We start from the raw sequence: 24,236 nt of genomic DNA on the forward strand, positions 1-24,236 counted from the left end.
GAGAGGTAGCTGGAAGGTGTGGCTAACTGTTGCAAATAAAAAGTTTTCGATTTTCACAGTGGTTTCCAATTTCGCGAGCGATCGGAACTTAATTTCCGAATAGCCCTCGTAGTTCAAGTAATAAAGGAAAAGCAGTTCTCATGCTACTTTTAGTTCATGGACTCTGCTCCTGCTTTCGTTGAGTAAGGTAGTCTTAGTCGAGTTCTTAACAAGCAGCAACGAGACTTTGAATTTTGTTATTTAGGCCTGTTCCTATTCAGCCAACACCGTCGTCAGCGAAGAGTGTAAAGAGGAGAGGTAAAGAATCATTCTCAGAAGGAAAACAAGTACGGCTGAAGCAGGCGAGAGGCCGACCTTGAGGACGTCGGACGAGACGACGACGCTGGTGGACTCCTCGACGAGCAGCGTGCGGTTGGCGGCGACGACGAGCGGCTCCCAGTAGGCGGCGGGGAAGACGCGCACCAGCAGCTGGCCGTCGGCCGAGGCGCGCCCGCCGGCGTCCACGCGGAAGGCGACGCGGTCGCTGTAGTAGTCGGAGGCGTCGTGCTTGTACAGCAGCGCGCCGCGCTCCACGTCCAGCTGCGAGAAGCGCGACGCCGCGCCCTCCCGGCCCACCACCAGCTGCCCGTGGCTGGGGCCCTCCGTCACCTGCAAACCCAGCACACACTGCCCGTTACCCGTCCAAACTACCCCACACTGAGCGGCCCACCAAGTATCACCCCCTAGAAGAGACCGTTGAAACTCACTCAAAGAGAAGGAACCTCATGGCTCGTGCAGGATACAGTGGCCTATGAGACGTGACCAGTTTTCGTCCAAACCGCTGGGCAAGTTCATTTGTTTGTTCAGAAGGTCACTGATGCCCAAATCGAGGCACGTGCCCTGCAGTCTTTCTCAAACGATTGTACAGGAACTATTAGGTAGAAAAATTTAATTTTTCCTTCACTTACAGCTTTGTATGTCATGTTCATGATGATGTGCCCATCATTTCGTTAAAGATCATAGTTATTGTGATATCTACGTGAAAGTACGACTGCGCGAAATACGGAAAAGTGTGCAATGAAAAATAGAGGTCGCTATGCTTTTGTATTTGGTGCACATTACATAATACAGGGTGATTCAAAAAGAATACCACAACTTTAAAAATGTGTATTTAATGAAAGAAACATAATATAACCTTCTGTTATACATCATTACAAAGAGTATTTAAAAAGGTTTTTTTTCACTCAAAAACAAGTTCAGAGATTTTCAATATGGCCCCCTCCAGACACTCGAGCAATATCAACCCGATACTCCAACTCGTTCCACACTCTCTGAAGCATATCAGGCGTAACAGTTTGGATAGCTGCTGTTATTTCTCGTTTCAAATCATCAATGGTGGCTGGGAGAGGTGGCCGAAACACCATATCCTTCACATACCCCCATAAGAAAAAATCGCAGGGGGTAAGATCAGGGCTTCTTGGAGGCCAGTGATGAAGTGCTCTGTCACGGGCTGCCTGGCGGCTGATCCATCGCCTCGGGTAGTTGACGTTCAGGTTTCATAACTAACCTTTTTCGTAGGACTCTCCATACAGTTGATTGTGGAATTTGCAGCTCTCTGCTAGCTCTGCGAGTCGATTTTCCTGGGCTGCGAACAAATGCTTGCTGGTTGCGTGCTACATTTTCATCACTCGTTCTCGGCCGTCCAGAACTTTTCCCGTTGCACAAACACCCATTCTCTGTAAACTGTTTATACCAACGTTTAATACACCACCTATCAGGACGTTTAACACCATACTTCGTTCGAAATGCACGCTGAACAACTGTCGTCGATTCACTTCTGCCGTACTCAATAACACAAAAAGCTTTCTGTTGAGCGGTCGCCATCTTAGCATCAACTGACGCTGACGCCTAGTCAACAGCGCCTCAAGCGAACAAATGTACAACTAAATGAAACCTTATAGCTCCCTTAATTCGCCGACAGATAGTGCTTAGCTCTGCCTTTTGTCGTTGCAGAGTTTTAAATTCCTAAAGTTGTGGTATTCTTTTTGAATCACCCTGTATGTTGCCGTGTATGAAATTTAACTAACATATTAAATTTTTCTTTAGACTTGGGTAGAGGTATTTGCCCTCCCCCCCCCCCCCACCTCCCATCTCAGAAAATTAATCTGATGTAGAACACCGATTTGCGATCGCGCCGCGCCAGCGATAAAGCCAGAGTGAAATATCCACAAGAGTCGAAACTTGCTGGCAGATTAAAACTCCGTGCTGGACCGAGACTCGAACTCGGGACCTTTGCCTTTCGCGGGCAAGTGCTCTACCGACTGAGCTACCCAAGCACGACTCACGCTCCATCCTCACAGTTTTACTACTGCCAGTACCTCGTCTCCTACCTTCCAAACTTTACAGAAGGTCTCCTGCCAACCTTGCTGTACTAGCACTCCTGATAGAAAGGATATTGCGGAGACATCACATGGCTTAGCCAGGAAGTTTCGTATCAGCGCATACTCCGCTGCAGAATGAAAATCTCATCCACAAGAGTCCTCATATCTCATAAACAGTTTCAGACATCGAAATGAGATTCTATCAAATGATAGCACACAAAGAGGAGAGTATTTTACCATATGGTTATTATGTAAAACTTCATTATCTACCATATTATACCAATAACTACAGACTTCTTTGGAGAAAGCATGTAATTTTTAAAGACCATCGATATCTGGTGATACGAGAAATGCTGAGATTTGGAACAACATACGTGAAAAAATTACACTTTTTTTGTACTGAGGATGTACTTTTTCATAAACTACTGACTTTACTTTTCCTCAGTTCCTCACTTAGTAAACCACTGTTCCAGAACTCTCTTGCAATTGTGCCTGCACAACATGTTAGTGGGGTCATACAGTGTAAACTCCGTTGTTCGGCATAGAAAGAAAATTATGACATGGCAGCTGGAGGAATGTATAGGTTTTACTTAAAATTTGCCACTCGTAATGCTTCTCTGAAAGTTACAAATGGTTAACAAGTCAGGCAAAAATAAATCGCTGCTTGCCCTTTTCTCATATGAGATCATCCTGTCAACCATGGATGAACGGCTGAGAGTTTGCAGGGCACTCTCTCTTCTGATTCAGTGTATGGAATACGATCTACGGGGATTTGACTTCATACATTGTGATGAAATGGTGTGCAGCAGTTTATGGTCTTGTTTGCGTGCTCTAGGGAAATAAATATGTTAAGCTTTACCTGCATTCTAAGGAACAGGGTGCCGACTTAAACGACTGCAGTAAAAGCACGGCGTTGGTGGGGCGCCAAACCGCGTTTTTTCTGGGGAACGATGAAGAGACATTTTCAGATGGCCACGTGCAGCGGTCGCATTGTGCAAAACACATTAGCTTTGGCGCCAGACGTCCAGGTATACGGCCTAGCGCCGAAAAGTCGCCGACAGCGCTTTGTAGGCCTTGTTAGCGAGCAAGCCACCAAAATAAACGTAAACGTTCTGCAAATGTCTGTGGGACAGACGTCCAGACTCCGCTTCAAAACATGTTTTTTCAATGTGAGTTTATGGCCATTCTTTGCAAACTTTGAAGTGGATGCAACAGGGGAGATAACAAGCTGTTTATGGAGGACTGTGCTTCCACCCTGTATTGTGTTAGCAAAAGACATGGCAAACGTGTGGGAAAGAGGCCATGAAGCTGAATTTTCTTCCGTTTTCTGCCAATTAACTTTAAGTCTCTGACTGGTCAAATCAGTTTGCAGTGCAAAGACCATTCACTGAGCTTAGAATGCCGGGCTCGACCTCGTGATTGTGTGAAAATGGTGGAAGACAAATAAGAGAAATGTGCTTTTGTAACTGAACTGACGAGGAAACGGGGAGAAAGGGAGATCGGCACAATTGTAGAAGTCTCTTGTACCGGCACTTCGCTAGTAAAGAACTGCAGGTCTCTACTTAAACGGTGAGACTTGTGTCCTTTGCTAGGGTGCGACTTACAGCCTATGCCAGTCATCGTGTGAACCGTCAGAGGTACTGCTTATATCATCACGGGCACAACGAGTGACGCGTGGGTGTACTTCTTTATCTTGAGTTGGCCGTCTAAACATTTGACATATTCCGACACGCACAGACGTGGCACGGAGTCAAATTTGTTTGGCAGACCAGCAAACGAGTCCACCTGCACACTGGAATTCGTCGGGCTTTCAGAGACTCTTGGGGAAGTACCTGCATTCTGAATTAACCGAACCCATTTTCCGGGAATGCGCATTTAATAACAGATTTCCGCCGTCCATGACTTCAGTTGTCAACGCATCGTAGTGTGCCGCCTTGACCAGTAGGACGGTAAAGTATTCACTCCTGCGACGTAGGGCTATAGTATCTATTTCTCAGCATCCTGTTCTTTCGAACCATATTTTTCCTTTCTTTTTGTATGGTAGAATATAGATGCTTGGTGGTGGCATAGTTTGATGCCATAACCTGGATTCACGTGTATGAAGTGAGATAGAGCGAGTAGTGTTCTGGTTAGTGTCGTGTGTAGATCCCCAGCAGATCACTTTGTTCACCATAGATCCAATTTTAGTAAGGCTTTTGTTAAATAAATATTTTTGTATGATGTTTCTTTAATAATTTTGTTGTCTTGCCTTGTTTAAGATCAATAAATCGATTGTGAATTACACTACAACTTCTCCCTGAGTTCTGATTAACAGTTCCTTCAAATTTTTATGGCAGTCTAGATAAGAAACATAAGGAGTAGCTTTTTCATTTGGTGTCCACTGCGTGGATATTTTACGTCATTAACAGTAATCTTCTTTCAGGGCAACAGACGGAGTCCACATTCCTAGATTTCCGTAAAGCTTTTGACATGGTGCCACACTGCCAAATGATAACGAAGGTACAAGCAAACGGTATAGGTTCCTAGATATGTGACTGGCTTGAAGACTTCTTAAGTAACAGAACCCAGCATGTTGTCCTCGACGGCGAGTGTTCATACAAGGGTATCGTCAGGAGTGCCCCAGCGAAGGACAGTTATTATTTTCTGTATGTACGTGAGTTGCCCAGAAAGTAATGCACGGCATTTTTTCTCAGCCGAAAATAATACTACGAATGAGAAACGTTACGTATGTATTATTTGATATCTTCTGAGTTTCCACCACTTCCGAGAGATCGCGTAGCTGCAGGATAGTTTCAAAATTGCGTCTGCAAGTGATGTACGTTACAAGCAACGTGCCATCATTGAATTTCTCACTGCAGAGAAAGAATCTGTGAGGAAGATTGACAAACCCTTGTGCAAAGTCATGGAGCATCTGCTGTCGGCAGAAGTACAGTTAGTCGCTGGGCACGGAGGGTGGGGTCATTAGGAGGCGGTTTGGCGGAGCTCCACGATTTGCAGCAGTCGGGGAGACCATCCACGGCTATTACACATGACACCCTTGGCCCCGCCCTATTCCAAGAACTGATCGTCACTGATTCCTACACTCTCACTGGCTACACAGCACACGTCTCCCATGCCTCTGACAATGGTATCGGACTGGCCATCGACCTCTATACAGGACTCCCCACTGAATATGTAGTGTACCTTCCTAATGCTAGGACTAAAGCCCGTATGCTGTTTGTCGTCTGAATACTAACTACACTCCTGAAAATTGAAATAAGAACACCATGAATTCATTGTCCCAGAAAGGGGAAACTTTATTGACACATTCCTGGGGTCAGATACATCACATGATCACACTGACAGAACCACAGGCACATAGACACAGGCAACAGAGCATGCACAATGTCGGCACTAGTACAGTGTATATCCACATTTCGCAGCAATGCAGGCTGCTATTCTCCCATGGAGACGATCGTAGAGATGCTGGATGTAGTCCTGTGGAACGGCTTGCCATGCCATTTCCACTTGGCGCCTCAGTTGGACCAGCGTTCGTGCTGGACGTGCAGACCGCGTGAGACGACGCTTCATTCAGTCCCAAACATGCTCAATGGGGCACAGATCCGGAGATCTTGCTGGCCAGGGTAGTTGACTTATACCTTCTAGAGCACGTTGGGTGGCACGGGATACATGCGGACGTGCATTGTCCTGTTGGAACAGCAAGTTCCCTTGCCGGTCTAGGAATGGTAGAACGATGGGTTCGATGACGGTTTGCATGTACCGTGCACTATTCAGTGTCCCCTCGACGATCACCAGTGGTGTACGGCCAGTGTAGGAGATCGCTCCCCACACCATGATGCCGGGTGTTGGCCCTGTGTGCCTCGGTCGTATGCAGTCCTGATTGTGGCGCTCACCTGCACGGCGCCAAACACGCATACGACCATCATTGGCACCAAGGCAGAAGCGACTCTCATCGCTGAAGACGACACGTCTCCATTCGTCCCTCCATTCACGCCTGTCGCTACACCACTGGAGGCGGGCTGCACGATGTTGGGGCGTGAGCGGAAGACGGCCTAACGGTGTGCGGGACCGTAGCCCAGCTTCATGGAGACGGTTGCGAATGGTCCTCGCCGATACCCCAGGAGCAACAGTGTCCCTAATTTGCTGGGAAGTGGCGGTGCGGTCCCCTACGGCACTGCGTAGGATCCTACGGTCTTGGCGTGCATCCGTGCGTCGCTGCGGTCCGGTCCCAGGTCGACGGGCACGTGCACCTTCCGCCGACCACTGGCGACAACATCGATGTACTGTGGAGACCTCACGCCCCACGTGTTGAGCATTTCGGCGGTACGTCCACCCGGCCTCCCGCATGCCCACTATACGCCCTCGCTCAAAGTCCGTCAACTGCACATACGGTTCACGTCCACGCTGTCGCGGCATGCTACCAGTGTTAAAGACTGCGAACGAGCTCCGTATGCCACGGCAAACTGGCTGACACTGACGGCGGCGGTGCACAAATGCTGCGCAGCTAGCGCCATTCGACGGCCAACACCGCGGTTCCTGGTGTGTCCGCTGTGCCGTGCGTGTGATCATTGCTTGTACAGCCCTCTCGCAGTGTCCGGAGCAAGTATGGTGGGGCTGACACACCGGTGTCAATGTGTTCTTTTTCCATTTCCAGGAGTGTATATACGCACCATCCGACTGCAGACGATGTCGCGAACGATACATCTTTTTGCTGACGAGGTAACGCCGATTTTTGAGGGTCCCCTGGATGCTCTGGTCCTCGGTGGGGACCAACTAGGCCTGCTTATAAACGCCCATAACATTCCCCATGGACATCCCTCTCTGTCACCATCGACGAATTTCAGCTCATAGACACGTGTATGATGGTTCATAGCACCTGCACAGGTACACATACTATACGACACTTTCGTCAAGTCGTCTCGAATGTGTATACCTCACAAGTTCCCTTGCTGAAGTATGACCTCTGGCTTTCTCCGACCATTAGGCCTGCATCTGTGACACCGCCCTCGCCTGCCAACAGGTGTGGCACAGTCATGGCCTATGAAAATTAAACGTAGCCCAACTATCCCTGATTGCTGGATGATAATTCAGAATGCATAGGCCTTCTGCCGTCGATGTCGCCCCTCCTGCGTATCGCCTCTATTCTGCCCTTCCTGCGTATCGCCTGATCTACTCAGAGCATTGTCGAGATAAGGCAGACACGTCAATAATTGGCATGTGCAGCACCATGGGCTTTTGTTAATCGATATTACATGACTGCACTTTGATGACATTCTCTCTCACCTGTCAGGAGTTAGTGCATTGTGCTAAAGCACAGATCACTTTACTCGTGGAATGACGCTTGAAAGGGACCCTTTTCAGGTCCCACACCCACGACGATGTGTCTCAAGAAACGCCATCGATGTGCCACCTCCTTACAGAACGCCGGCGTCGTCGTCGAGCTCTCATATACAACCTCACTGATGCGAAAGGACGACGTTATACTATGCAATGCGCCATCGATCAAACTTTCCATTCCCATTTCACCCAGCTGGACCCTGCCGTCTCACATCGACCGATCTTATTTGAGGAGGTAGCGGCACTAACCGTCGACATCATACGAGAGGACGTGGCTCAAGAACTTCAGAAAGACATGACCCAGGATGAAGTCCTTGACGCTATCAAGGTACACGTTGCCAAGAAGCCTCCCGACCTGACGGCCTCCTTCTCGAATTTTACAAGTGTTTTAGCTATCTATTGGTCCATCAGTCGTGAACTGATGTCGCCAACAAGGACGATTCTAGTCACCGTCCTTGATGAGGTCATCTTTCCATTCCCTAAAGCGCAAGGGCGATCGCGGATCTGTGATTACCGTCCCATCATTCCACCCAAGAACGACATGAAAATTTTCACCATTTATTGGCATTACGACTACAGAAGACAGCATGAAACGCGATATCCCTTGATCAGATATCCCTGGGTGGTGACAACAATATTCATATGACCCTTTGCCATTACAGGGACATGATCACACGCGCTGAGTCGAGACTTCTGCCTGGTGCACTGGCATCACTTGATTTCAGTCAGACATTCGACCATGTCGATCTCACCTAATTGAAGACGGTCGTCCAGCGCGTGGGTTTTCTGGCTCATATAGTAACAATGGTAAAGGGCCTCTTGAGCTGTGCGACATCAAGAATACTCAGTGATGGACACTTCACTGCGCCTCTAGTGACCGCTCCATCCGACAGGGCTGCCCATTTTCCACAATACTGTATGCTCTGGCGTTAGAACCCGTACATCAGGGACTTCGCCAGAACTTGGTGGCCTATCATTGCATGGCCATCGGTCCTATAGTTGGCCTAGGCTGACGATCTTGTCCTTTACTTATTCACTGAAGATAATTACGTGTAGTACCCGTGGTCTAGGGGTATGCCGGCACGGTAGCTCAGCGTGTTCGGTCAGAGGGTTAGCAGCCCTCTGTAACAAAAAACTGAGTTAATCGATCAACAACGAACTTAAACGGTTGTCTTACGACGTCCGCCCCGAGCAGATTCAACGAACAAAAGCGAACAAAATGAGATTAAAAAAAAAAAGAAGGGGTAGCGTCTTTGATTCATAATCAAAACGTCTTCGGTCCCAGGTTCGATACCCACCACTGCCTAAATTTTGATAAATAATCAGCATTGGCGGCCGAAGACTTCCGGCATACGAAGTCAGCCTCATTCTGCCAACGGCCTTGTCAAAAGATGGCGGAGGAGCGGATAGAGGTTCAGGGCACTCTCTTGTCCTAGGGGTAGGAAATTGCCCCTAAAGGCGGAAGAATCAGCAATGATCAACGACATGAGGATGCAGAAGGCAATGGAAACCACTGAATTAAAGACATGTAACGTGTATCCACAGGACATGTGGCCAGTAATTGAAGAAGTGTCATGATGATCTCTCCATTGGCAAAAGATTCCGGAATAGTCCCCCATTCGGATCTCCGGGAGGGGACTGCCAAGGGGGACGTTACCATGAGAAAAAGATTGAATAATCAACGAAAGGATAACGTTTTACGAGTCGGGGCGTGGAATGTCAGAAGCTTGAACGTGGTAGGGAAACTAGAAAATCTGAAAAGGGAAATGCAAAGGCTCAATCTAGATATAGTAGGGGTCAGTGAAGTGAAGTGGAAGGAAGACAAGGATTTCTGGTCGTATGAGTATCGGGTAATATCAACAGCTGCAGGAAATGGTATAACAGCTGTAGGATTCGTTATGAATAGGAAGGTAGGGCAGATGGTGTGTTACTGTGAATAGTTCAGTGACCGGGTTGTTCTAATCAGAATCGACAGCAGACCAACACCGACAACGATAGTTCAGGTATACATGAGGACGTCGCAAGCTGAAGATGAACAGATTGAGAAAGTGTATGAGGATATTAAAAGGGTAATGCAGTATGTAAAGGGGGACGAAAATCTAATAGTCATGGGCGACTGGAATGCAGTTGTAGGAGAATGAGTAGAAGAAAAGGTTACAGGAGAATATGGGCTTGGGACAAGGAATGAAAGAGGAGAAAGACTAATTGAGTTCTGTAACAAGTTTCAGCTAGTAATAGCGAATACCCTGTTCAAGAATCACAAGAGGAGGAGGTATACTTGGAAAAGGCCGGGAGATACGGGAAGATTTCAATTAGATTACATCATGGTCAGACAGAGATTCCGAAATCAGATACTGGATTGTAAGGCGTACCCAGGAGCAGATATAGACTCGGATCACAATATAGTAGTGATGAAGAGTAGGCTGAAGTTCACGACATTAGTCAGGAAGAATCAATACGCAAAGAAGTGGGATACGGAAGTACTAAAGAATGACGAGATACGTTTGAAGTTCTCTAACGCTATAGATACAGCAATAAGGAATAGCGCAGTAGGCAGTACAGTTGAAGAGGAATGGACATCTCTAAAATGGGCCATCACAGACATTGGGAAGGAAAACATAGGTACAAAGAAGGTAGCTGCGAAGAAACCATGGGTAACATAAGAAATACTTCAGTAGATTGATGAAAGGAGGAAGTACAAAAATGTTCCGGGAAAATCAGGAATACAGAAATACAAGTCGCTGAGGAATGAAATAAATAGGAAGTGCAGGGCAATTAAGACTAAATGGCTGCAGGAAAAATGTGAAGACATCGAAAAAGATATGGTTGTCGGAAGGACAGACTCAGCAAACAGGAAAGTCAGACCAACCTTTGGTGACATTAAAAGCAACGGTAGTAACATTAAGAGTGCAACGGGAATTCCACTGTTAAATGCAGAGGAGAGAGCAGATAGGTGGAAAGAATACATTGAAAACCTCTATGAGGGTGAAGATTTGTCTGATGTGATAGAAGAAGAAACAGGAGTCGATTTAGAAGAGATAGGGGATCCAGTATTAGAATCGGAATTTAAAAGAGCTTTGGAGGACTTACGGTCAAATAAGGCAGAAGGGATAGATAACATTCCATCAGAATTTGTAAAATCATTGGGGTAAGTGGCAACAAAACGACTATTCAAATTGGTGTGTAGAATATGTGAGTCTGGCGATATACCATCTGACTTTCTGAAAAGCATCATCCTCACAATTCCGAAGACGGCAAGAGCTGACAAGTGCGAGAATTATCGCACAATCAGCCTAACAGCTCATGCATCGAAGCTGCTTACAAGAGTAATACACAGAAGAAATGAAAAGAAAATCGAGAATGCGCTAGGTGACGATCAGTTTGGCTTTAGGAAAAGTAAAGGGACGAGAGAGGCCATTCTGACGTTACGGCTAATAATGGAAGCAAGGCTAAAGAAAAGTCAAGACACTTTCATAGGATTTGCCGACCTGGAAAAAGCGTTCGACAATATAAAATGGTGCAAGCTGTTCGACACTCTGAAAAAAGTAGGGGTAAGCTATAGGGAGAGACGGGTCATATACAATATGTACAACAACCAAGAGGCAATAATTAAGAGTGGACGATCAAGAACGAAGTGCTCGTATTAAGAAGGGTGTAAGACAAGGCTGTAGCCTTTCGCCCCTACTCTTCAATCTGTACATCGAGGAAGCAATGATGGAAATAAAATAAAGGTTCAGGAGTGGAATTAAAATACAAGGTGAAAGGATATCAGTGATACGATTCGCTGATGACATTGCTATCCTGAGTGAAAGTGAAGAAGAATTAAATGATCTGCTGAACGGAATGAACAGTCTAATGAGTACACAGTATGGTTTGAGAGTAAATCGGAGAAAGACGAAGGTAATGAGAAATAGTAGAAATGAGAACAGCGAGAAACTTAACATCAGGATTGATGGTCACGAAGTCAATGAAGTTAAGGAATTCTGCTACCTAGGCAGTAAAATAACCAATGACGGACGGAGCACAGGAGGACATCAAAAGCAGACTCGCTATGGCAAAAAAGGCATTTCTGGCCAAGAGGAGTCTACTAATATCAAATACCGGCCTTAATTTGAGGAAGAAATTTCTGAGGATGTACGTCTGGAGTAGAGCATTGTATGGTAGTGAAACACGGACTGTGGGAAAACCGGAACAGAAGAGAATCGAAGCATTTGAGATGTGGTGCTATAGACGAATGTTGAAAATTAGGTGGACTGATAAGGTAAGGAATGAGGAGGTTCTACGCAGAATCGGAGAGGAAAGGAATATGTGGAAAACACTGATAAGGAGAAGGGACAGGATGATAGGACATCTGCTAAGACATGAGGGAATGACTTCCACGGTACCAGAGGGAGCTGTAGAGGGCAAAAACTGTAGAGGAAGACAGAGATTGGAATACGTCAAGCAAATAATTGAGGACGTAGGTTGCAAGTGCTATTGTGAGATGAAGAGGTTAGCACAGGAAAGGAATTCGTGGCGGGCCGCATCAAAAAAAAAAAAAAAATGTTGCTCTGACATGAGTGGCAACATATGAGGAGGCATCGTGCAGTTCTCCTAACATTTCCAAATCGCAACTTCTGCTCATTGGTGAGGGCCTACCTGAGAGACGTATCGCTCCCTCCCCCCCCCCCCCCCCCCCAGTGTGATCCCCACTGTACACTTGTTGGCACTGATTTTACGAGTGATCTCCGTCGTTCGGAGGCAACACAGCAGATGCTTCCTCCAAATAATCAGGGGTGGCCGCGTTGATCACCGGCTTAGGCCCCTTGACATTGTACAGCGTGCGCAGCACGTGAATGTCTACCATGCCTCACGCATCTCTCGTGTGGCACAAGTTTTCCGGTCCTGATTACCCTCGCCCGTCGTATGTTGATGGTGATGGGATCCTTTGTCTGTACCGGGATGTTAATCGAAGTTCGATATGCCTCCCTTGCCCCCCCCCCCCCCAATTTGAACCTGGCAGGATTGGCTTATGCCACGTACCAGACACAGTTAAGGCACTTTTTGTTAGCTCGGAAACTGTAAGTTCGGCGCCATAACTCGACAAGCGTCACTGGACTGCTTTTACAGGAATATGCGCCTGTTTCCATGTCAGCCCCAGTCATGTTATTAGACATTCCACCACCTTTTACCATTTTCGGCGGTTCTTTTTGGAATTAACTTAGACCCTCCACTTCTTACCACTTCCACTAATGCGCCGTACAAAGACTGCACATGTCGCATTGCAAATGCATCAGCCTCCTAATTCAATCGAACACCAGTTTCCCCAGATCACATGACGTCGTGTATGGAAAACGTTGTATGCTGGCTTTCTCGACACCAGTCCGCCTTGTATATCAACGTCAATGGCAAACAGGTCAACTACTTTCGTTTGCATCGCATCCGCCTCTCTGACACCCCCTACGGATTCACGGTGACCTGGTCCGTCTTCTGACATCTGGAGGCTCGCGCAGCGTATCTTGGCTTCCTTACCCGACAGACACCTGCTCAGATCACTTTTCAGACATTTTTATTGCCGACCGTGGGTCGTTACCTTGCAAGGAAAACTAACGTTGTGAACTGGATGCGTGGCCGTACTATCTGCTCCTTTTCGGCCCCGATGAGAAATCGGAACTGGTTTATTGGAAGTACCTTATGATCGACACTATGCACTTTTTCGCAATCCCAGATAAGAGCGGTTTTTTTCCAAATTTCTATAGACCGCCTTTCATGACCCACGTTGGAGCTGGAACGTCCAAGCCATGATATTCTGATGCTTATCTTGCCGACATGATGCTCTGAACGAACGACAAACAGAATCTCGATCAACATTTCGAGAAGACAAGTTTGCATATTCCACCATCCAAATGTTCGTGCAATTCCCGAAGTCCTGGTACATTAAAGAAAAATGAAAACATAAAAATAAAATTAAAAATCCTCGACTTAACTCCTCTCACTTTCTTCGCTTTCCTGTCTGTTGTCTCCCCCTGCTTTCTTACTTTCCTCCTACACCTGCCCAAACTTTTTTTTTTTTTTTTTTTTTTTTGCAGTTCCCTCTCTTGTCCAGGAGAGGAAAAAAAGCGCATCTGACCGTCATGCAGCACCCCGAGATCGATTCCCATTCGGGGACTGCATGCTGTGTTGTCCTCTCCGTCATTTTGTGGTGTCACCGCCAGACACCACAATTGCTAGGTGGTAGCCTTTAAATCGGCCGCGGTCCGCTAGTATACGTCGGACCCGCGTGTCGCCACTATCAGTGATTGCAGACCGAGCGCCGCCACACGGCAGGTCTAGAGAGACTTCCTAGCACTCGCCCCAGTTGTACAGCCGACTTTGCTAACGATGGTTCACTGACAAATTACGCTCTCATTTGCCGAGACGATAGTTAGCATAGCCTTCCGCTACGTCATTTGCTACGACCTAGCAAGGCGCCATTATCCTTTGCTATTTATCTTGTGATGCATGTACCGTCAGACCGATGTTCACCAATTATGGATTAAAGTATTCCAGAAGCAACGTAGCTTTATTACTAAACTCAACTCCTATAACTGTTCCAGACCTCACGCCAGCCTGCGTGAGCTTAAACGCGTGGCTTTCGGCTTCCTCGCATAGTGGCTTGGCTGTCTTGCCAAGTCACAACACATTTCATCATCACTGACTCGCAAGTCGACCAATGTAGCGTCAACAGAAAACACTTGCAATTCGGCGGCCGAACTTCCTCCGGCTAGCAATGCCATACGATCATCGTGGCAATGCAAGCCGCGCAAGCTGCTATGTCATTAGGCGTGGCTGCGTCGGTCAACATCCGAAACTTCCGCCAAGCTATGCGAAGTGTGTTCGCCCTGTCTCCCGCAAACAGTAGCCGAGTGAAGTTCATGTGGTCTGGGCGCGCGCTGGCAGTGCTACGAGCCTCTGAGCGGTACTCGGACTTGCCGATCAGAATCCTGCGCCGGGCACGACTCTTAATCTGGAGTCCCTGTAGTTGAATCTTGTATAAATGGATTGGGGCTGCAACTGGTCAAAGACTTTTTATTGTTTCTATGATTTGACTTCTCTAGATATTGACTGCTTTGGTACAGCATGCATGTTTCTCTCTGCACACGTTTTCTGTGTGATCGTTCTTGTCTCATCAATCGTGTTTGTGTAGCGTTTCTACAATTTTACAGCTACTGGTTCCCATCCTGTCATATATCTATTATTAATTTTCTGTTGGTCCTTTGTTTGTAGACTCATATTTTGTTGAAGATCTGCTCTCATTATTTTAACGTACCAGTATCCTTCATAAACTATTTTATTCTATGCTATTACAGCAAGGTCTATATTGCAATAATTCTCATACTACATTACATAGAGATGCTTCTGTACGGATTGACTGAGTTTTAGATTTCACTTCCTCCATGCTTCAGCAGCAGCATAAACAGCATAAGGGTTTACTTTGTTGATAACTTGTGGTTTTATTTTCTTGTGTTTTGTTATATTTCTAAACTTTGGTTTTGTGGTCGATATGACGCACGTGTGATAAGACACGTGAATTACAATTACATACTAAAATATGTTTCTTTTCCGATCTTTGGTTCTTACTCTGACTTAAACACATAGTCCATTTCTGGTTTTCTAGTCATTTCAATGGTTCTTGCATTCCTTCACAATTCAGTTACTAATCTAGGATTAGTTTGCTTTGTTCCTTCATCATTTTTACGCTATAATTATTTCGGTTCCCTGTTTTTCAGTATTTATATACTGAGATAGATTCTCAGTCTTCAGGACGTTTCGTTACAGTACGACCATGGTACCTGTTACCACTGTTTGTGCAACAGGACTCAGCGAATTTTTTTTCAGCGAAGGCTGCTCTGATTACTACGGTATGTGCATTTTTACTTTTATTTCGTAATATTACGTTAGCGTTGTATTTTATGCAGTTTCTATTATTAAAGTTGATGGGTACATAACAATTCTGTAACCAATGTTTGTGTGCCATGCATTTCACTTTACCATCTTAAGATCTTTGATCTCTCATCTTATACTTTTCACTGATGTATATGTATAGTTAATTTATTTTAATTAATAACGTCTGATGTTGCATATCAGATTTGTTGTCTATCTGAAGCTTCATTTTGTCTGTTTGGACAGGGACCTGAAGATGGCGCCAATGAGGCACCGAAACTAGTAGTCCAATAAAAAAATTAATGGAATTACGGCTATTAGTATTTATTCTCTTCAAGTCTTAATCTGGACGCGTCAAAACTGCAATCAACAGTACGAGACCAAAGCAGCTCTTTCTATGAGCCTAGTCAGTAATTACTAACAACGTGGTTTCAGTGTAATCTCTCTTACTTTAATCACATTATTCTCATGGAATAACGGCAAGCCTTTTTAACGCATTCCTCTCAGATTAGTTCACCCCAGAATGTAACAGTAGAACAACAAACTGAAAAAGTAAGAGTCTGTTTGCTAGACTTTCGAGGCATAGAAAATACCAACAGTAATGAAGTGAAAACTGTGGCGGCACTTTCATTACAGACTGAAGTTAATATAAATGAATAGCAGCTGAAACCGTTTTCATACCTAATATATAACTAACTTATCCATTTGTTACCTTTCCGTGGCATTCAGTAATTACAATAAATGGCATTCTATTTCTGTAGCGTATCCTACATTAAAAGCTGCCGCTGTCCAAGGATCAATCCTCCGTCTTCAGGGATTTTAACGTGGAAAATTACAACTATATGGCGCAGGAAAAATTGCCAGCCTTCAGTTACGTCTGATTAGCCTTTTGCAATCATTACTATATGTGAGGTTTTCATCATCTTGTGGTGTTGCAGTTCTTCTTGTTATGTCCGTGCTTGCTACGAAATGGGAAGAGGAATTCCGCCTTACGCAAGACACATTTTATTCTGTTTTGTTTCATCCAGACATGTTTCAGCACATTTTGTGAAATCTTCAGTGGGTTATTTTTTATTTTCTAACTTACATGATACTATTATTTTGGTGGCTACTCTGCTACACAGTCTACAGCTCCTCATAGTTTTGACATTGTGTTGCTTTCTCAAATGTTGTTGGTGAAGTGAATAGGCAGATTTCGTGTCCTATGGTCGCATGATACAGCACGTTCTCCGATTTTTCAAAACATAGGAAGAGTTTTCGCCACCATTACGTCCGGGAGCGAAAACTCAGCCTATGTTTTGAAAAATCGGAGAAAGTGCTGTATTCTGCGACCATAGGTCACGAAATCTGCCTATTCACTTCGCCAACAACATATGAGAAAGCAACACAATGTAAAAGCGGTGAGAAGCCGTAGATTGTCCAGCAGAATAGCCACCAAAATAATAGCATCATGTAAGTTAGAAAATAAAAAAACAACCCACTGAAGATAACACAAAATGTGCTGAAACATACCTGGGTGAAGCAAAACAGAAAAAACGGTGTCTTGCATAAGTCGGAATTCGTCTTCCCGTGAGGTTTTCAATTCAGATACGTGCGCCGTACACGTTCAATAACGCCAGTTGTGTGCGGAAGCATAGCAACGTTCATCTCTCTACACGAAATACGCTCTGTTGATTTAGAAATCTCCGAAAGTACCTATCAACATGAGTAAATATTGTGTCAGAGTAAAGTGTAGCGCTGCGACCGTTGCTGCAATCGCACAACCTATTCATACGTTACACTGGGGTGGACTGTCTGCATATGTAACACTTTTGGATTTCTTTAATGGAATGGCACTAGTTCTGTGACCGCGTTTCATATTGTGTTGTTAACGTAACAGGGAAATAGAATCGCATCTCCCAAGTTACACAAAAGAGAATATAAAACTCCAGTTACACATAAATTTGGCAAAAGTTCCACAGCATCTGATTGGAACGTAAAGTAATGGTCAGTTATAAAGGGATCACAGCAATTACTAACACTTTTAACTTTTCTTGTTGCGTAAAACAAGTCAGCGAGAATATGAACTGTGTAAAGGTTTCTGGACAGATCGATAACGGGACATTAAAACGCGACCACAAAAACGAACAGCCGATCTGAAATGAATCTTTTACCACACAATATACGATCTATAAGCTTACCTGGAAAAGGCAATGAATATCGAAATTTTACTGACTCAAAACCGTCATGGAAGAGGAATAAAAAATACCTCGTCTGTAGTCTTTGTAACATAACGCCGCAGTATCTAAAATATAATCTAGGATGTCTGCCTGCTTAGCTGAGAGCCACTTCTTATGTATTGAGCCCCCAAATACACACATAAAAACAAGTTTTGCATCAACTCAGTTGTGAGGGCTCCGGAACCTGTACAGAAAATTGGAATAGAGCTCAACATAAACATCATTTCCGCCCTTTTTATTGCTCATGAAAGCCACACATTGCATGTTGTACCACCATAAAGCGAGACCTTCTGAGGTGGTGGTCCAGATTGCTGTACACACCGGTTCCTCTGATACCCAGTAGCACGTCCTCTAGCATTGATGCATGTCTGTATTCGTCGTGGCATACTATACACAAGTTCATCAAGGCACTGCTGGTTCAGATTGTCCCACTCCTCAACGGCGATTAGCCGAGGATTCCTCAGTGTGGTTGGTGGGTTACGTCGTCCGTAAAGAGCTCTTTTCAATCCATCCCAGGCATGTGTCGATAGGGTTCATGTTTGGAGAATATGCTGGCCACTCTAGTCGAGCGATGTCGTTACCCTGAAGGAAGTCATTCACAAGATATGCACGATGGGGGCGCTAATTGTCGTCCATGAAGACGAATGCCTCGCCAATATGCTGCCGATATGGTTGCACTATCGGCCGCAGGATGGCATTCACGTATCGTACAGCCGTTACGGCAGCTTCCATGACCACCAGCGGCGTAAGTCGGCCCCACATAATACCACCCCAAAAACAGCAGGGAACCACCACTTTGCTGCACTCGTTGGACAGTGTGTCCGCTGATTGTCTGGTTGAATGCATATGCGACACTCATCAGTGAAGAGAATGTGATGCCAATTCTGAACGGGCCATTGGGCATGTTGTTGGGACCATCTGTACTGCGCTGCATGGTGTCGTGGTTGCAAATGTGGTAGTCGCACATGGACGTCAGGAGTGAAGTTGCACATCATGCAGCCTATTGCTCACAGTTTGAGTCGTAACACGGCGTCCTGTGGCTGCACGAAGGCATTATTCAACATGGTGGCGTTGCTGTCAGGGTCTTCCGAGACATAATCCGTAGGTAGCGGTCATTCACTGCATTTGTAGCCCTTGGGCGGCCTAAGCGAGGCATATCATCGACAATTCCTGTCTCCCTGTATCTCCTCCATGTCCGAACAACATCGCTTTTGTTCACTCCGAGACGCCTGGACACTTCCCTCGTTGAGAGCCCTTTCTGGCACAAAGTAACAATGCAGACGCGATCGAATCGCGGTACTGACCGTCTAGGCATGGTTGAACTACAGACAACACGAGCCGTGTACCTTCTCCCTGGCGGAATGACTGGAACTGATCGGCTGTCGGACCCCCTCCGTCTAATAGGCGCTTCTCTTGCATGATTGTTTACATCTTTGGGCGGGTTTAGTGACATCTCTGAACAGTCAAAGGGGCTGTGTCTGTGATACAATATCCACAGTCAAAGTCTATCTTCAGGAGTTCTGGGAACTGGGGTGATGCAAAACTTTTTATGATGTATGTATTAATTGGCGGCACGGTAGCGTGTTCGTGAGTGGGTTAACTGCCCTCTATAATAAAAAAAACCTTAGGGAATTGATCAATTATGAACTTCAACGGGCCCGATCAAATGCAACGAACAATAACGAACAAAATGAGATAAAAAAGTGGTGACGTGTTTCCCCACCATGCAGTGGGCCCGGGTTCGATTCCCGGCCGTGTTGGAGATTTTTCTCGGCTCGTGCCTTGCATGTAGTTGTGTCATCATCATCATCTCGTCATCACCGACATGCAAAGTGCCACATGTGACGTCACTTCAAATAAGACTTTCACCATGTGGCCGAACTATCCCGGACGGGGCCTCCCGGCCATCAATGTCACACTATCATTTCATTTTTTCATAGTCTAGAATTAGACATTTTCCCAGCAGACATAATTTTTTACTAAAATAGTTTCCCTCCATCGTTCCAGAAGGAAATAATGCAATTCGTTTAACCGAGTCCATGGTCGGAACTTTTGCTCCGTGCAATTATTAATCATGGAGTAAAACAGCAGGTGAATTTATTATCAACTTCATGGCTTTCAGAGCCAAACTATTGTTCAAATACATTCTTCAAGGGATGAAAGCGAAGCGTCGCAAATATCTATCACAGCAGCAGCTACAAATCACTTACAGATTGACAATACACTGCATAATCATCATCGGTAACATAATGATGAATCATCTAACAACGAACTGGCACATCTGTACCTGGCGTATCTGCTGCAGTTCAATTCTACAAGTGCTTGTAAGAACTTAGCAGATTAGAAGAGACGTTTTGCGAGTTATTACCTCGCTCTTGCAGGCACATCTTAACATTTTTAATAAGTATGGTGTTTCGCGAATCTGGGGACCAGGACGTCAAGTATACTTTTGACAAAGACAACTTTACCATGATTCTGGTATTGTAACTTAAATATCTGCTGAAGAATGCCACATACGATGGGTATTGCTGATACTGATCTAGTCCACATTTTTTATGGCACCCTCTGTAACAATTATAGGTCTCAAATTATGGACCTATGCGAATATCAGCTAGAGCCAAATAAGGCCACCAATCGTCATCGTCAACTTTCTTACGTCTTCCATTCAGTATTCTTTAAAGCAAGGTGTGCTGTTGTAAAATATTATTGGTCTCAGCCAAATATCTAGCAAACTTTGAGTGCATAGAGGGATACCCAATAGGGAATGTCTGGAAGGGGACTTTCGTCCCAACATTTCTCTTCCGACCAAGGGAAATCTCCCGAAAGCTTTGGTCAGAACCTGGGGAGTGTAACTATCATAAATATCGATGTCGCTGTGTCACCAAGCGACGATGTACGGGATGTCTCCTGTAAAGCAACACTGTACTATGCCTCTGCTGTCTTTTTCTCTTCAGATTTCCGTCAAAGCCGCTTTAGAAAACGAAGAAGCCTGGGCCGTGTACATTCTCGTGTCATCACCGCCCAAGTCGATTACGCCACCGTTCCTTCACTGTCGATGGATATTATTAATGGTACAATGTCACCGTCCGTTACCGGAATAAATGTTTTTATCGCACCCGTCAGCGCAACAGCAGCAATTCTTCCAAAGTCGCTTAAACCGACAGTCTTGGACTCCGGATCTCGGAAACACTGCAATCAATAACGTATTTAGTTCTTATCTACCAAGACCATACAGTCCACTCAAGATGAACTTTTCTGTTTAATTCAGTGAAATGTATCGGGTGCTGTGGGACCATATGAGGCAAGGCACCTATTTGTAAAACGAATCATAACGTAATTATTACGAAACAGATAAGAAAATTTAAAAACAAATAATGAAGGCAATAAAATTTTAAGAAATAAATACAGTTCATTGAACGTAATACTTGCCGAACAGTGGAAGTGCGAGGAACACCTGTGCTGAATGAAAAAGTTTTACCGCAATGAAGGCTTTCAGTTTAGAAGGGAAAATGTAGGTTTTACAAATCGCATTTTTCATCTCTGATGGAAGCTTTCTGTGTGGTCAGTCATTTGACTTGTTTGCTACAGCCCGCCACGATTATTTCCTCACACACACACACACACACTCACACACACACACACACACACACACATATTACGAATATAAAATTGCTATAGAGGAAGGGACTGGAGCCAGAGCAGAATCCTGTAACACCACTCCAATCAGCAAACAGATTCACAATTGTTTCTTCTTTGTTTACTTGTGCACTGGATTTATTTTCTACCTATGAAAACCCATTCTACAACTTTTACCCTCAATCTGTACTGTTACAGGCTATACAAAAGAAGAGCTTGGTCTACATAATTTAATGCCTTTGGCAGATCGGAAAAAATACCTACTGTCCTCAAATTATCGTTCAGCCCTAGAAGTGCCTCGGGCACAAAAGAATAGACTGATTTTCTGTTGTTGCTGCTAACCTGATGCCTCAATGTTTCGATGTACCTGCCATGTGGTAAACATAGGAATGTGGACACAGATTTACTGGCAATCAACAATTAAGGCGCATCGTCATTCTGATGTTAGAAACCTACAATGGGACCGGAGTAGTAACTTGCGTCTTTCGCAACAATGCAATCCCATATTTCAAGGAATTCCAGTAATTCAGTGTTGGATCTTTCGAATGTAGTGTGATGCGGACTGATAACAACGAAATACACTCCAAGACAAAAAAAAAGAATAAAAAAAACGACACACCGCGAAGCGATTATCTGAATGGGATGGAAATCGGTAGATATACATGCTCCAAATACAAATGATCACAATTTCAGAAAAATTGGATGATTTAATCAACAGAAAGAGCTTCAGAAATTGAGCAAGTCAATAAAGCGTAGGTCCACCTCTGGCCTTTATGCAAGTAGTTATTCGACTTGATATTGACTGATCGAATTGTTGAATGTCCTCCTGGGGGATATGATGCCAAATTCTGTCCGATGGGGCTTAAGTAGTCATAATCCCGAGCTGGTTGGAGGACTCTGCCCGTAATGCTCCAAATGTTCTCAACTCGGGAGAGATCCGGCGACCTGGCTGGCGAAGGTAGGATTTGGCAACACAAACAATAGGAACCCTCGTTGTGTGCGGGAGGGAACTATCTTGCTGAAATACAAGCCCAAAATAGCTTACCACGAAGGGTACAAGAAAGGGCGTAGACCACTGTGCCGGCCGCGGTGGCCGTGCGGTTCTGCCGCTGCAGTCCGGAACCGCGTGACCGCTACGGTCGCAGGTTCAAATCCTGCCTCGGCCATGGGTGTGTGTGATGTTCTTAGGTTAGTTAGGTTTAAGTAGTTCTAAGTTCTAGGGGACTTATGACCTAAGATGTTGAGTCCCATAGTGCTCAGAGCCATTTGAACCATTTAGACCACTGTGGACGTACCGATGTACTGTGAGAGTTCCGCGGATGACAACTGAAGGAGTCAGAAGCGGCACTGGAGACTACCATTCATGGTTGTCAGGTTGTATGGTGGGCGATATTCAGGTTGGTATCCCACCACTGTCCGGGAACTCTCCAGACACGTCTTCAGCCTGGTATCTCGTTGACTGTCGTAGAACCGTCTTCAGTGAAGAGCGCCGCATCGAACTGACCGCCAAAGACCAACGAAGACGTGTCTGGAGACTCCCCGAACCAGTAGGATTGCAACCTGACTCTCGCCAGCCATACGGCCCCACAACCTGTAGCAGGCCTCGCCCAGTCACCGTTACAGCACACCGTTACATCGACGATATTGTACGCCCCGTTCTGTTGCCCTTCGTGGCAAGCTGTCCTGGGCCTATATTCCAGAAAGATGATGCCAACTCGCACACGGTGAGAGAGTCGACTACCGCTTGTCTTCGTGCCTGCCAAACCCTGCCTTGGCCAGCAACATCGCCGGGACTCCCCCCAATTGAGAACGTTCGGAACACTATGGGCAGAGCCTTCGACGTAGCTCGGGATGTTGACGATCTAAAGGGCCAACTGGACGTAATTTGCCACGATATCCCTCAGAAGGACATCCTGCAACTCTAGCAATCAATTCCAAGCCGAAAAACACCTTACATGAGGACCGGAGGTGGACCTGCATGTTATTGACTTACTCATTTTTCGAAGCTCTTTCTCTTGAATAAAACAACATTTTTTTCTAAAATTATAAGCTTCTGTTTGTCTGTTCATGTACGTAATATTCGGATAATTTTTTTATTCTTTGTCTTAGAGCGTATATTGGAACAGAAAAAAACATGCGAAGAATAGGTATAAAGACAAATGTTGATGGAGTTGAGACAGCAACCAGCCACAAATTTATTTTCAGTTCCTTTATTCAATGGGTACCGTTACCGGTTTCGAATCGTTACGATTCATCTTCAGACGGTTTTCATGCTTTCATTACAACATGTGGTGCGTATTTACATATTAATTGTTCTAAAATACAAATAATACATGATTATAAGCACGCCACACTGATGGTTGCGTTACAGATTTTCATTGCATGTGACTTACATGAAATGTCAGTTTCGAGTGATTATTTTCATAACATTCGTCCAACAGATGTGAACACATCCCATCTGAATTCTTATCGTTGCACGGTTAAATTTTTCTCATTGTACACATTGGATTTGTCAGAAAAGATTTATAATACGCACCACATGTTTGCAGACATACAAAGTGCTTACAAACATATGAGTATCGAAGATGCTATGATATATCGTAACATTATGAAGATGTTCCATGTTTTTAAAAAGATCATATATTCATTTATGCAACTGAAAATAGTAAAATTATTTAAAAACAAAATATCACAATCAGCTTTTCCACAAGTAATAAATTACAACAAAAAGTAATCCATGATGTAAATACCTCCAAGAGTCCCTACGGTAAATCAGGAATAT

General features: G+C 45.0%; 1 protein-coding gene across 1 annotated transcript in view; it reads right to left on the reverse strand.

Annotated features, from left to right (window-relative positions):
- The window catches only part of LOC126188743 (chondroitin sulfate proteoglycan 4), a 589,355-nt gene that overhangs the window by 124,627 nt on the left and 440,492 nt on the right, over positions 1–24,236 (reverse strand). Inside the window, exon 14 of the mRNA XM_049930352.1 lies at positions 355–648. Coding sequence (XP_049786309.1) covers positions 355–648 — 294 coding nt within the window. The remainder of the gene's footprint in view (positions 1–354; positions 649–24,236) is intronic.

This window comes from Schistocerca cancellata, chromosome 5 (genome assembly GCF_023864275.1).
Source record: "Schistocerca cancellata isolate TAMUIC-IGC-003103 chromosome 5, iqSchCanc2.1, whole genome shotgun sequence".
NCBI classification, from domain to species: Eukaryota; Metazoa; Arthropoda; class Insecta; order Orthoptera; family Acrididae; genus Schistocerca; species Schistocerca cancellata.